The sequence below is a fragment of the Rhincodon typus genome, chromosome 15 (genome assembly GCF_021869965.1).
Source record: "Rhincodon typus isolate 14 chromosome 15, sRhiTyp1.1, whole genome shotgun sequence".
Lineage (NCBI taxonomy): Eukaryota > Metazoa > Chordata > Chondrichthyes > Orectolobiformes > Rhincodontidae > Rhincodon > Rhincodon typus.
Window position 1 is genome coordinate 2,028,603 of NC_063346.1, and position 13,038 is coordinate 2,041,640.

Genomic DNA, 13,038 nt, shown 5'->3' on the forward strand with positions numbered 1-13,038 from the left:
AGAGAGAGGGAGAGAGAAAGAGAGAGAGAGAGAGGGAGAGAGAGAGAAAGAGACACACACGGGGTGGGGGAAAGAGAGAAAGAGAAAAAGAGAGAGAGAAAGAAAGAGAGAGAGAGAAAGACAGAGAGAGAAAGAAAGACAGAGAGAGAAAGATTGCAGGACACAGAGACAGAGAGATGAAGGAGGGAAACACACAGCTCAAGGCCCTGGCAGCTGAAGGCAAAAATACCAATAGAGTGTGCCACACATCCTAAAGAGAGAAGTGCAGAGGTCTCAGAAGTCTTTCTTTCGGTTCATGCATAAATGCTCATCCAAGCAATTCTTAAAAGGTTTCCTACCTCAACATCTCTCCCAGGCAGTGCATTCCACCCCCCCACCACCATCTGGGTGAAAACGTTTTTCAACATCCTGATGAATCTCCTCTGTACCTCCTCCTGTGCAATCACATCCTTCCTACAATGTGGGGACCAGAACTGCACACAGTACTCCAGCTGTGGCCTCACCAAAGTCCAGTCCAGCTCCAACATCACCTTCCTGCTCTTATAATCTACGCCTCAATTAATAAAGGCATGTGTCACTTCTGCCTTAACTCCCCTATTAACCTGCCTGGCCATCTTCAGGGATCTGTGGACAAGCTCCCCAAAATCCCTCTTTTCCTGAGCTTCCTGTGCCCGGCCATTCATTGACTACTCCCTTTGTCTGTTCCTTCTTCCAAAGGGCATCACCTCACATTTGTGTACATGTGGGATCTTGCTGTTGTAACAGACACATCTTTTGTTTGGACCTCCCAATGATTTGTCCATTTGATCTTTTTCCCATTTACACCCTGTTGTAACCTAACAGCTTCTTCCTTGGCCAATCTTTGTGCCATCCATAAGTTCACTAATCACTCCCCCCTCCCCCTGCCCCTGCCCCCAAACCCACATTCTCATCTACATCATTTATGGATATCTTCATCACCAGAGGGATAAATACCCTAATCTTTCTGAAATATTACCATTTATATCTTCCAAAGTGGTCAGACAGGTCCCCAGTTTAACATTTCCTTGAAAAGACAGCACCTGTGGCAGCGTAGCACTCACTGAGCACTGTACGGGAGTATCAGTCCTCTGAAATTCTGTGATCCGATGTCCAGAGACAACTCTCAGCTGTCTAACTCAGAAGCAACATAGTCAGCCACAGTGACACAGGCACAGTTAAACCGTGGAAGGATTTGAGAATGTTTCGCACTAGAATAGAGTCAGCCGTGGTTTAGTTGGTAATAAGCCCAGTCAACGAACATTAAATGATGCTCGACAGTGCGGATGTAGCCAAGTCTGGTCATCCTTACCAGGGTACCAGCCCCATGCATCCTGCAGCAAGTGTCACTGGTATACAACTGCAGTCCCTTCCCACCCCACCACTGTTGTTCAGATCCAGATTATTCAACTAGGACACCCCATTAGCCTGTAGACACAATGATGCAATTTCTGTAGAAAGCGGGGAGCAGGGAATTTGCCAACTCTGCTGACCAATAGTCCACCCACAAGTACCATCGCCAAAAAGCTGTTGGTCTTGTGTACTTGTGGCATCTTGCTATTAGGACAGACATCTTTTATTTAGACTATAGCCTGAAAATGAGACTACTGGACACCACTTTGAAAGAGGAGGAGAAGGTACAAGGAGATATTTGCAGCTTTGGAAAAACATGGGAAGTTAACTGGTGCATACGACTCAATGTACTTTTGGGCACACTGTGCCCAACCAGGCAGTGATATCTGTGTGTGTTCAGGGTAATTCTGCCCAGACACAATCTTTTGATTTTTAAATTTGTTTTTATTCATTCATGGGATGTGAGACAGCAGAATAGGCCTGAGCTGAACGTCATCTGAGACACCATCTGCAACGTCATCCTAGATCTTATTCTCCGATCTCGAGTGCAAGTTGAAACAGGTCTCACATTTGGGCTGTTCTGACTGACATGAACTTAAAGCTGCATAGGGTTTCTGAGAACTCAGATTGCAGTCTTACAGAAAAAATCCTGAATCACTCATCAATCGTGTCAGAGATCAGAGAGAGAGATTGAGAATGAAAATGAAACACAGGAGTGTCCAGAGGCAGGGCTGATATCTCATACTGATAGCCTTTTCTCCAGAGACAAACAGGAAAATGAAAGTCAAATGGACTGAAAATGTTTTCAATAATGAAAATGTAAATGTAAATCATCACTGACTTGTCACAATAGATAGCCAGTTTTCCAGTCACGCAAACTCCTCTTCCCAACACGACTCCAGCATCTCCTCCCCTGCCCCAACCTACAACGCATGATCTCACAGCAACCAATCCAGTCCTCACCCTTCCCTAATACACAAACATTTCCATTTACACCCTGCTCCCCACAAATACACACGCTGATGTGAACACCAGAAACACCAACAGCTCAGCAACAGAAGGACCTTAAATGGAAAGACCTGGATTTATATAATGGTTTCTACTGTGAGACATCTCAAAGCACTTTCCAGTCAATGAAGTAACTCTCAGGGTGGAACAATGTTGTGATTTAGGAAGCATATCAATCAATGTGCTCACAGAAAACTCCTACAGACAGCAAAACGAAAATGACCAGGTAATGGCTGTTGTGAGGTTAGTCGAGAGACATGTATTGGTGAGGACCTGGGTAAACAATTGCCCTACTCTAACTTAAATAATCTTTCATAGCCATCTGAGGAGCCATTTAAGGTGTCAGCTGAAGTACAGACAGCACGGCACTCCCACAGTACTGTCATGTAATGTAAGTTTGGATTACAGCTTCAAGGGGGACTTGAACCTTCTGACTCTGAAGTGAGAGGCTCACTCAAATACAAGGCTCACTAACAGATCTGCTTGCAAACAGGCTGAAACAGGGAACTTCTTCTATCACCAAAGCACAGGAGCTGAACTGACAATGTTTAATATCAGTGGTCAGAAATAGCTTCGTCTTTGGTCCCAATGTAACATACCTCCTCACCACCACTCCATCCCCTCCCACCCTCCTCTCCATCACCCCTGTCCCCTCCCCAAATATCTCTCCACTAGCTCTTTCCCCCACTCCTCTAAACCCTCCTCATTGCCACCCACAACCCCATCAAGTGGGCAAAAATTCAGCAGATGAAACATAATGGAGGGGTAAAGGTGAGGTTATGCACTTTGACAGGAAGAATAGGAGGAGCTGGATATTATTTAAATGGAAAAAGGCTGCAGACAGCCAAGGAGCAGAGTGATTTGGGAGTCTTCAGCCATGAATCATAAAAAGCTAGCATTGAAGTTTAGCAGGTGACAGGGAGGGCAAAGGGAATGTTGGCCTTTATTCCAAAGGGAATGAAGTATAAATGTAGGGAGTGTTTGCTAAAACTACACATGGTACTAGTCAGACCACAGCTGGAAAACCGTGAACAGTTTTGGGCTCCTTATGTAAGGAAACATGGACTGACATTGGAGACAGTCCAGAGAAGATTCACTCGGCTGATCCTGGGTATGGAGGGACTGTCTTATGAGGAGAGGTTGTGTAGGCTGGGCCTGTACTCATTGGTGTTTATGAAAGGTGACCCTCTTGAAACATACAAGATCCTTAAGGGACTTGACAGAGTAGATGTGGAAACGCTGTTTCCCCTTGTGGAAGAGTCTAGAACCAGAGAGGATAGTCTTTAATAAATGGTAAACCATTTAAGACACTGATGAGGAGGAATTTCTTCTCTCAGAGGACCGTGATAATGAATCTATAGAATTCTTTACTGCAAAAGGCTGTCAAGGTTAGATCATTAAGTATATTCAAGGCTGAGATAGGCAGACTTTTAATCAGTAAAGGAATCAAGGACAATGGGAAAAGGTAGGAGAGTGGAGTTGAAGAGTAGCAGACTAGTCACAATCTCATTGAATGTGAAACAGACTGAATAGATGGAATGGCCAACTTCTGATCCTGTGTCTTATGATCTTATGATCTTATGATGTGAAAGCTCTCTTTGCCTCTGTGTGTCACTTAGCCACTAGAAACGGTGCAGTCCTCAAAGGCTTATCTTTGGCTTTGACACAGCAAGGGCCCAGCACTCCTTGTGTGTATTCTAAAATGGTTAGAAAGGTCTCATGCCAAACACAAATTCTATTTGTATCTGATATCCAGATATCTGCACGTCCTGGCACATTCTGTGTGCTTTTTTCAAACATTTCTCATTCTCAGGATATGAGAATTGCCTGTTGGTAATTACCCTGTGGGTCACCTTGTGAAATAAGGCATGTAACAACTGATTAAAACAACGGACTGCTTGCTAGGCCACTCTCAGAGCTGTCATGGGTCAGCCATGTGGGAATGGAGTCATACATGGGCCCAGAGTGGGGAAGGACGATAGACTTCCCTCCCTCGAGGAGCAACTGGGTTTTCATGAAAATTCAACATCTCAGCAGTCACACTTATTAACATCAGATTTTTAATTTCTGGATTTTGTGTTGAACTGCTTTGTTGGGATTTGAACTCATGTCCTTTCCTTGTTATGGAATCACTAAACTGGGTTCCCTCAAAACCTGCATTTTTACCTTAGACACCCAGTGTAAAGTTAGAGAAAAGTTAATTTAGCACGATACAAGTCTATATTTTACAGACAAACAGGAACTTGGACTGTTTTCTTTGGAATGAGTTGTGGCGATGAAACAATTGAAGTTTCAAGATTGCAAAAAGATTCGTTAAAGTTAACCAGAGGATACTGTTGCCCATAGGGACAATTAACAAATACAAGAGAAATCCACGAGGCTGGGGGTGGGGAGCAATGAATAAATGAGCTGTGAAATGATTATCTAGCAAAGAACATTAAAGCGGTCAGTGTAAACAAAATATAAATTTATACAGAGGTCTGGGACTGATGTTAGGCGAGTAAGTGGTTTTTGGGATAACAGTGTGTCTAACACATTTTCTTTTATTCATTCCTGGGGTGTGGGATTTGCTGGATGGGCCAGCATTTATTGCCCAGCTGTAGTTGCCTGTGAGAAGGTGGTGGTCAGCTGCCTTCTTGAACTGCTGTGTCTACGAGCTGTAGGTTGACCCACAATGCTCTTAGGGAGGCAATTCCAGGATTTTGACCCAGCGACAGTGAACGAACAGTGATATATTTCCAAGTCAGGATGGTGAGTGGCTTGGAGGGGAACTTGCAGGGGGTGGTGTTCCCATGTATCTGCTGCATTTCTGCAGTGCATCTTGTAAATGGTACGCTCTGCTGCTACTGAGCATCAGTGGTGGAGGGAGTTTGTGGATGCAATGCCAATCAAACTATGCCATCACAATGTTCAGTCACTTCTAAAGGAAATGGGGATGAACCAACTTCTACTGTGGTAAAAGTTAGCTCCTATAGTTATTGGGCATAAGGAGCTGGGTCATCAGGAGAACAGATCAGATGGAATTGGAGCCAGTGTCTGCTGGGCTCCAGGTAGGTTGTCCTCTCGTATCTTCATCTGTTTATAGATATTTTCAACAAAGCCTGTTGCAATTACTTTAAGGTTAGATCATGCATTACTACATGATAGCAACAGTGGTCAGGCCTGTAAAATGGTGACAGTAAACCAAGTGGCTGGCCCAGTGATCTGAACCCAGAACTGGGGAAAATACAAGGTATGAAGCTGGATGGTGGTAGGGGCCAGCGAGTAGCAGGCTTTAAGGGATGATCTCGGTATCAAACCTTGGAACAGGAAAGCTAACAAGTGAGGAAGGACATCCATGCGCTGCTCAGCAAGTAGAAGAAATCAACCAACCAGAGGGAGTACGAAGTTTCCCTAACTCGGAAATCACAGCAAAGAATAAACATCTAAGAGAGGACACCAGCATAACAGCAGGAATAGGTGGGAAGTACAGGAATATTTCAGTCATCATAAACTACACCAGAGTACCTCAACATTGGAAAAGCCTTAACTTTACCAAACTCTCAGGAAGATGTGGAGGGCCCTGGCCAGGCTGTCTAATCAGGAATAGTAGGAACTGCAGATGCTGGAGAATCCGAGACAACAAGGTGCAGGGCTCGCAACAAACAACTGCACCTCCCAGTCGCGAACCATTTCAACTCCCCCTCCCATTCCTCAGACGACATGTCCATCCTGGGCCTCCTGCAGTGCCACAACGATGCCACCCGAAGGTTGCAGGAACAGCAACTCATATTCCGCTTGGGAACCCTGCAGCCCAATGGTATCAATGTGGATTTCACAAGTTTCAAAATCTCCCCTCCCCCCACCGCATCCCAAAACCAGTCCAGCTCGTCCCTGCCTCCCTAACCTGTTCTTCCTCCCACCTATCCCCTCCTCCCACCTCAAGCCGCACCTCCATCTCCTACCGACCAACCTCATCCCGCCCCCTTGACCTGTCCGTCCTCCCTGGACTGACCTATCCCCTTCCTAACTCCCTACCTACACTCACCTTTCCTGGCCCCATCCCCGCCTCTTCGACCTGTTTGTTTCCTCTCCACCTATCCTCTCCTCTATCCCTCTTCTATCCGCCTCCCACTCTCTCCCTATTTATTTCAAAACCCCCTTCCCCTCCCCCTTTTCTGATGAAGGGTCTAGGCCCGAAACGTCAGCCTCTCTGCTCCTATGATGCTGCTTGGCCTGCTGTGTTCATCCAGCCCTGCACCTTGCTGTCTAATCAGGAGGTTGGTGCTGATGGGTTCAGCAGATACTGGATTGTGGGAGATCTCAATGAGAATCCAGGCAAGGACCAGATCAGTTATCAGCATTCATGACGGTGGTAGTGCTAACATCATTCTCACCAGGCAAGGTATTGCAGGACAAACTGCAATGTACAGTGATGTAATTAAAGTCTTCATTTCCTATTTCAGTTCACAAAGAAACTCCAATACAGACTAAACAAAGTTTAATTGAAGCTATCAAAATTAGCAGAAATCATTGACTCCTCCATAAATGATTCATACCACTTTGCAGATGATTGCCAATATAGGAATATCAAAGACAAGCTCATATGGGATCCATGGTGAGTTGGTAAATTGAATAAAAAAATGGTTTGGTCATAGAAAACAGAGGGTAGTTGTGGAAGATGTAGAGCTGGATGAACACAGCAGGCCAAGCAACATCAGAGGAGCAGGAAAGCTGACGTTTCGGGTCTGGACCCTTCTTCAGAAATGTTGTGGAAGGGTGCTTTTCTGACTGGAGGTCTGTGGCCACTGTTGTTCCACAGGATCAGTGCTGGGAACTCTGTTGTTTGTAATTTTTGTAAGTGATTTGAATGAAAACATCGGTGGTCTGATCAGTAAGTTTACAGATGACATGAAATTGGTGGAGTTGTGGACAGTGAGGAAGGTTGTCAAAGGATACAGAAGGATATAGATCAGTTGAAATTAGGGGTAAAAATGGCAGATGGAATTTAATCTGCACAAGCATGAGGTGATGCATTTTAGGAGGTCAAATGCAACAAGAAAGCAAACTGTAAATGGCCAGACCCTGAGGGGCATTGATATACAAATGGATCTTGGGTGAATAGTAAAGGTTTAAGAGAGATATGGGCCAAATGCAGGCAAGTAGGTCTAGTTTAGTTTGGGAAACTTGATTGGCATGGACAAGTTGGGCCAAAGGGTCTGTTTCCATGCTGTATGACTCTAAGTCCTTAGCTCCCTGAAAGTGGTAACACAAATGGATAAGGTGGCAAAGAAGGCATACAGCTTGCTTGTCTTCATCAGTCAGGACAAGTCATGTTGCAGCTGTATAACACATTAGTTAGGCCATATTTGGAGTATTATGTGCAATTCTGGTCACCACCATGCAGGTTAGATGTGGAGGCTTTGGAGAGGGTGCAAAAGAGGTTTACTAGGATGTTGTCTGGATTAGCTATAGGGAAGGTTGGACAAACTTGGATTGTTTTCACTACAGTGTCAGAGGCTGAGGGTTAATTTGATAGAATTATATAAAATTATGAGAGGCATGGACAGGCGGATAGTCGGAGTCCTTTTCCCAGTATGGAAATGTTGAAAACTTCGCAGCATAGGTTTAGGGTGGGAGGGGTAAAATTTAAAGGAGATGTGTGAGTCAATTTTTTTTTTCAAAACACAGAGTGAACGAACCAAACATTGACTTAAAGGTTGCGAAAGCCTCAGCTCCATCCCTGACTCTCACAGTGTGTTCTGGTTTGAGTTGGGGTCCAATGATGAAAGGTTTAGTATAAATGTGTTTGGATCCTCGTCCTAAGCGTGCATACCCCTGTCGAGTGAGGGGAATATAAGGCTTGTCTTCAGGACACCACATTCTGGACAATATTTGCAAAGGATACAGCTGCTAAGCTCATCCATACCAAGGAAGAGGTTACAGCTTTAGGATACAAAGTGCAGAGTCAAGGGGAAAAGAAGAAGAAATTAAACAGTTCTTACCACATGTCTCCATCCTGAACGGTCTTCTCATTTGGAGCTCCAGCATGTCCATAATGTAGGACAGCAGAATTTACCCCACTGAAATGTAAAAAACACAATGAACTGCAGCAAAGGACTGACTATTCTCTTATTATGGTTCAGTAAGTGAAGGAAAACTGTATTTATACAGGACTTTAAAGAACTTTTGGCTGCCCCAAAGCTCCTGCAACCAGTTCAGTATTCTTGAAGTGTAGTCACTACCATAACAGATGAAGTATAGCTGGCGATGTAAGCACAGCAAGCTTCCACAAACAACTCTTTAGCAATAAGCAGGCAACCTTATTTTTAAAATCCATTCGCAGGATGTAGATGTCACTGGTGTAGCGGAGAGATTAAAAATGCTAACTTCAAATCAGACCATTAAGGATTAATCATGGGTTAACTAGACATGACAACAAAATAAAGTGGAAAAGTACGGCCTAATGCAAAAACAGCCCGTTTTTGACTGAGAGGTAACCATTTGACACTAAACTGTCCCTGAGAACTGTCCTGCTGGGCTATCATACAGAGCGACCTGGAGGTGTTTTTCTGTATAAAGGAATGTCTGGAAAGTACAATGAAATGGTGATACAGCATGTACTCTTAGATTCCGAACAGTATTAATATCAGGGCCTTTGCCCAACAGGATTTGCGATTGTAAGAAGACAGTGAGACCAGTTGTCAACACGTGTTACTTGCTGTTGGACTTCACACTGGAATAGGATTGCGAACGGTGCCAGGAACGTGGAGTTCTCCAGACCAGCCGTTATAAAGTGGGGACCCCAATGGGCGAAAGACCATGAGACTCGTCAATACATATTCACTGATTAATATACACTTAACATATATATAAATAATTGCTGATAAACGTGTTAATTAGGATCACTTAACTTGTAGAGTTGTTTGTTACATCCCACTGCATTCACTATTAAACGTTAACATCTGTCTGGGCCAGCCTTTATTGTCCAATCCTCAGTGCTCTGGAAAAGATGATGGTGGGCTATCTTCTTGAACCGGTGTTGTAGGTAGACCCACAAGGCCCTTAGGGAGGGCATTCCACGATTTTGACCCAGCGACAGTGAAGGAACGGCGATACTTTTCCAAGTCAGGATGGTGAGTGGCTTGGAGAGGAACTTGCAGGGGGTGGTGTTCCCATGTATCTGCTGCCCTGGTCCAGATTCTAGATGGTAGAGTTTATGGATTGGGAAGGTGCTGTCGAAGGAGCCTCGGTCTTTTTATAATTTCTGGTCACCAGGTCTAATCCCTCCATTGGCCTTCAATCAGTGCCACAGCATCTTTCATGCCCATTGATTTCAGGTGGAGTCTCAATTGAAAGTCTCATCTGAAACCTCCAATAGTGCAGCATCCCTCAATACTACACTGGAGTCAGCCTGACGATTGTGCTCAGCTCTCTGGAGATGCACTGGCCCCAAGGCCTTCCATGTCAGAACGAACACTGTTCACACTGCCTCTCTCTCTCTCACACACACACACAGTGACTAACCAATCATCATTGAGAAAGCAGATTGGTATTCTTGGGTTGCTAGTGGGAGCTTGCTGTGCACTGGTTAGCTGCAACAATACAAACAGTGATTAAACTGTAAACACACCACTTCATTGGTGAGACAGCATGGGAGATACAGGGGTTTCAAAAGGAGGGACACAAATTCAGTCTATCTTTCTTCATACTACTGTGACTCTGTTACCTGTGGGTCCACCTCTCATTACCTCCTCCCTTTTGCATTCTGAACTGTTTTAATCAAACTCAACAGCAGCTACAGAAGGAGGATCTTTCTCCCACAGCCCTCGAGCCTGAACTCTGACTACAGTGACTTCAGGCTCACGTTACATCCTCCACATCAGTGGATTCTGCTGCTGCTGCTGGGTTCCAGCATGGAGGGACAGCGGATATACAGGACCAGAGCAGGGAGGGACAGCTTGACACTCCATCAGTGCAGCACCTGGTGGTGCAAAAGGACCATGGGCACCAGCACTAAGCAGGGGAGGTGAGCTGAAATACTAATAGACAGAATCCCACAGCACGGTTCCAACAACTGGGAGGTGAATCTGATAATCATCAACACAAATACTCCTTAATGGCAAGGATGCCCAGCTACACAAATTCCTAAACACTGCACAGCTACAAAAACATACTTGACCTCATCCTTACTAACCTGCCAGCTGCAGATGCATTCGTCCATGACAGTATCAGTAAGTGTGGAGACAAAGTCCTGCTTTCACATTGAGAATAACTTCCATTGTGTTGTGTGGCACTATCACCGTGCTAAATGGGACAAATCTAGCAAACCCAAGACTGGGCATCCATGAGGCACTGTGGGCCAGGACAATCTGTAACTTCATGGCCCCACGCAACTATTTCCATTGAACCAGGGTGACACCCTGGTTTGACAGTGAATGCAGGAGGGCATACCAGGGGCAGAACCAGGCATACCTGAAAAGGAGCATTCAACCTGGTGAAGCTACCAAACAGGACTATTTGCATGCCAACTGCATAAGCAGCAAGCGACAGACAGAGCTAAGTGATCCCACAACCAACCGATCAGATCTAAGCTCTGCATCCAGTGGTGAATGGTGGTGGACAATTAAACAACTCACTGAAGGAGGAGGCTCCACAAATATCCCCATCCTCAATGATGGAAGAGCCCAGCACATCAGTGCAAAAGAGAAGGCTGAAGTATTCACAGCAATCTTCAGCCAGGAGTGCCGAGTGGATGATCCATCTCTGCGTCCTCCAGTGGTTCCCCAGCAGCACTGATACTAGTCTTCAGCCAATTCAGTTCACTTCACGTGATATCAAGAAACGGTTGGAGACACTGGATACTGCAAAGGCTACCGGCCCTGACAACATTCTGGCAATAGTACTGAATACTTGTGCTCCAGAACTTGCCGCTCCCCGAGCCAAGCTGTTCCAGTACAGTTACAACACTGGTATCTGCCCAAGAATGTGGAAAATTGCCCAGATATGTCCTGTACATAAAAAGCAGGACAAATCCAACCTGACCAATTACTGTTCCATCAGTCTACTCTCAATCATTGGTAAAGTGATGGAAGGTGTCAGTAACAGTGTTATCAAGCAGCACCTGCTCAGCAATAACCTGCTCAGTGACGCCCAGTTTGGGTTCCACCAGGGCCACTCTCAGAGGAAATGCAATGGCCACAGTGGGAGGCAATGGCCGAGTGGTATTACTGTTGGACTGTTAATCCAGAGACAAATCCAACCCAGCCAAATTCCCGCCCCATCAGTCTCCTCCCGATCATCAGTAAAGTGATGGAAGGTGTCACCAACAGTGCTATCAAGCAGCACCTGCTCAGAAATAACCTGCTCAGTAACCGGCTCAGTTTGGTTCCACCAGGGCCACTCATCTCCTGACCTCATTACAGCCTTGGTTCAAACATGATTCAAAAGAGCGACAGCCCTTGATATCAAAGCTACATTTGACCAAGTGTGGCATCAAGGATCCCGAGTAAAACTGGAATCAATGGGTATCACAGGGCAAAATTTCTGCTGGTTGGAGTCATACCTGACACATAGGAAGATGCATGTCACCATCTAGGACAAAGCAACCACTTGATTGGTTCCACATCCAAAAGCATCCATTCCCCCCCACCCCACCACCCACACTCAGTAGCAGCAGTGTGTACTATCTACAAGATGCACTGCAGAAATTCACCAAAGATCCACAGGCTGCACCTTCCAAACCCACGACCACTTCCATCTAGAAGGACAAGGGCAGCAGATACATGGGAACACCAACCCCTGCAAGTTCCCCTCCAAGCACTCACCATCCTGACTTGGAAATATATCGCCATTCCTTCACTGTCACTGGGTCACAATCCTGGAATTCCCTCCCCAAGGGCATTGTGGGTCAATCCACAGCACATGGACTGCAGCGGCTCAAGAAGGCAGCTCACCCCCACCTTCTCAAGGGCAGCGAGGGACGGGCAATAAATGGTCCAGGCAGTGACGCCATCCCACTTGAATAAAAATAAGTCATCAAAAAAGTCTATCCAATCGAAAAAGGTGCTGGAACTAAAAAGAAATTGTATTCCAGAGGCACTGAGCCTTGGTTAGATCCCGTAGGTGTGTAGAGCTCTGGCCTGGATGCCCCCGTAGGTGCCTGCCATCTGACAGTGCAGCACAGCCTCAACGCCCGTCCTCCAATAGACACGGAGGAACTTTCCGAGTAACGCAGCATTTCAGACAGATTCTTACCTGCCACATATACACGTGTATGAAGTGTGACGCATCCCTCCTCGAGTATAGCAATAGTGTTCAAATAGACTGCAGGGAAACAAAACACACCATTCACAATCATTAAAACTTCCACAGCAACGCTCCCGCTGCTCCCCCTTTGACCGTCTTTCCCAGAGTTATCCAACCACAAACAGGAGTTGTCTATCTGCTGTAGGATGGGAGAGGTTTAGAATAAACACTGTCAATGTCAGAGATCCTCTATGGAGAGAAACAGGGTTTACCTTTAAGGCAGCTACCTGCATCAGAAATAGTAGGAACTGCAGATGCTGGAAAATCTGAGATAACAAGGTGTAGAGCTGGATGAACACAGCAGGCCAAGCAGCATCATAGGAGCAGGAAGGCTGACGTTTTGGGCCTAGACGAAACGTCAGCTTTCCTGCT

General features: G+C 45.6%; 1 protein-coding gene across 1 annotated transcript in view; it reads right to left on the reverse strand.

Moving 5' to 3' along the window:
- Window positions 1-13,038, reverse strand: part of pepd (peptidase D) — a 157,134-nt gene that overhangs the window by 41,397 nt on the left and 102,699 nt on the right. Inside the window, exons 9-10 of the mRNA XM_048605938.1 lie at window positions 12,616-12,684; window positions 8,364-8,441 (exon numbers count right to left, since the gene is read on the reverse strand). Of these exons, the coding sequence (XP_048461895.1) occupies window positions 8,364-8,441; window positions 12,616-12,684 (147 nt within the window). The remainder of the gene's footprint in view (window positions 1-8,363; window positions 8,442-12,615; window positions 12,685-13,038) is intronic.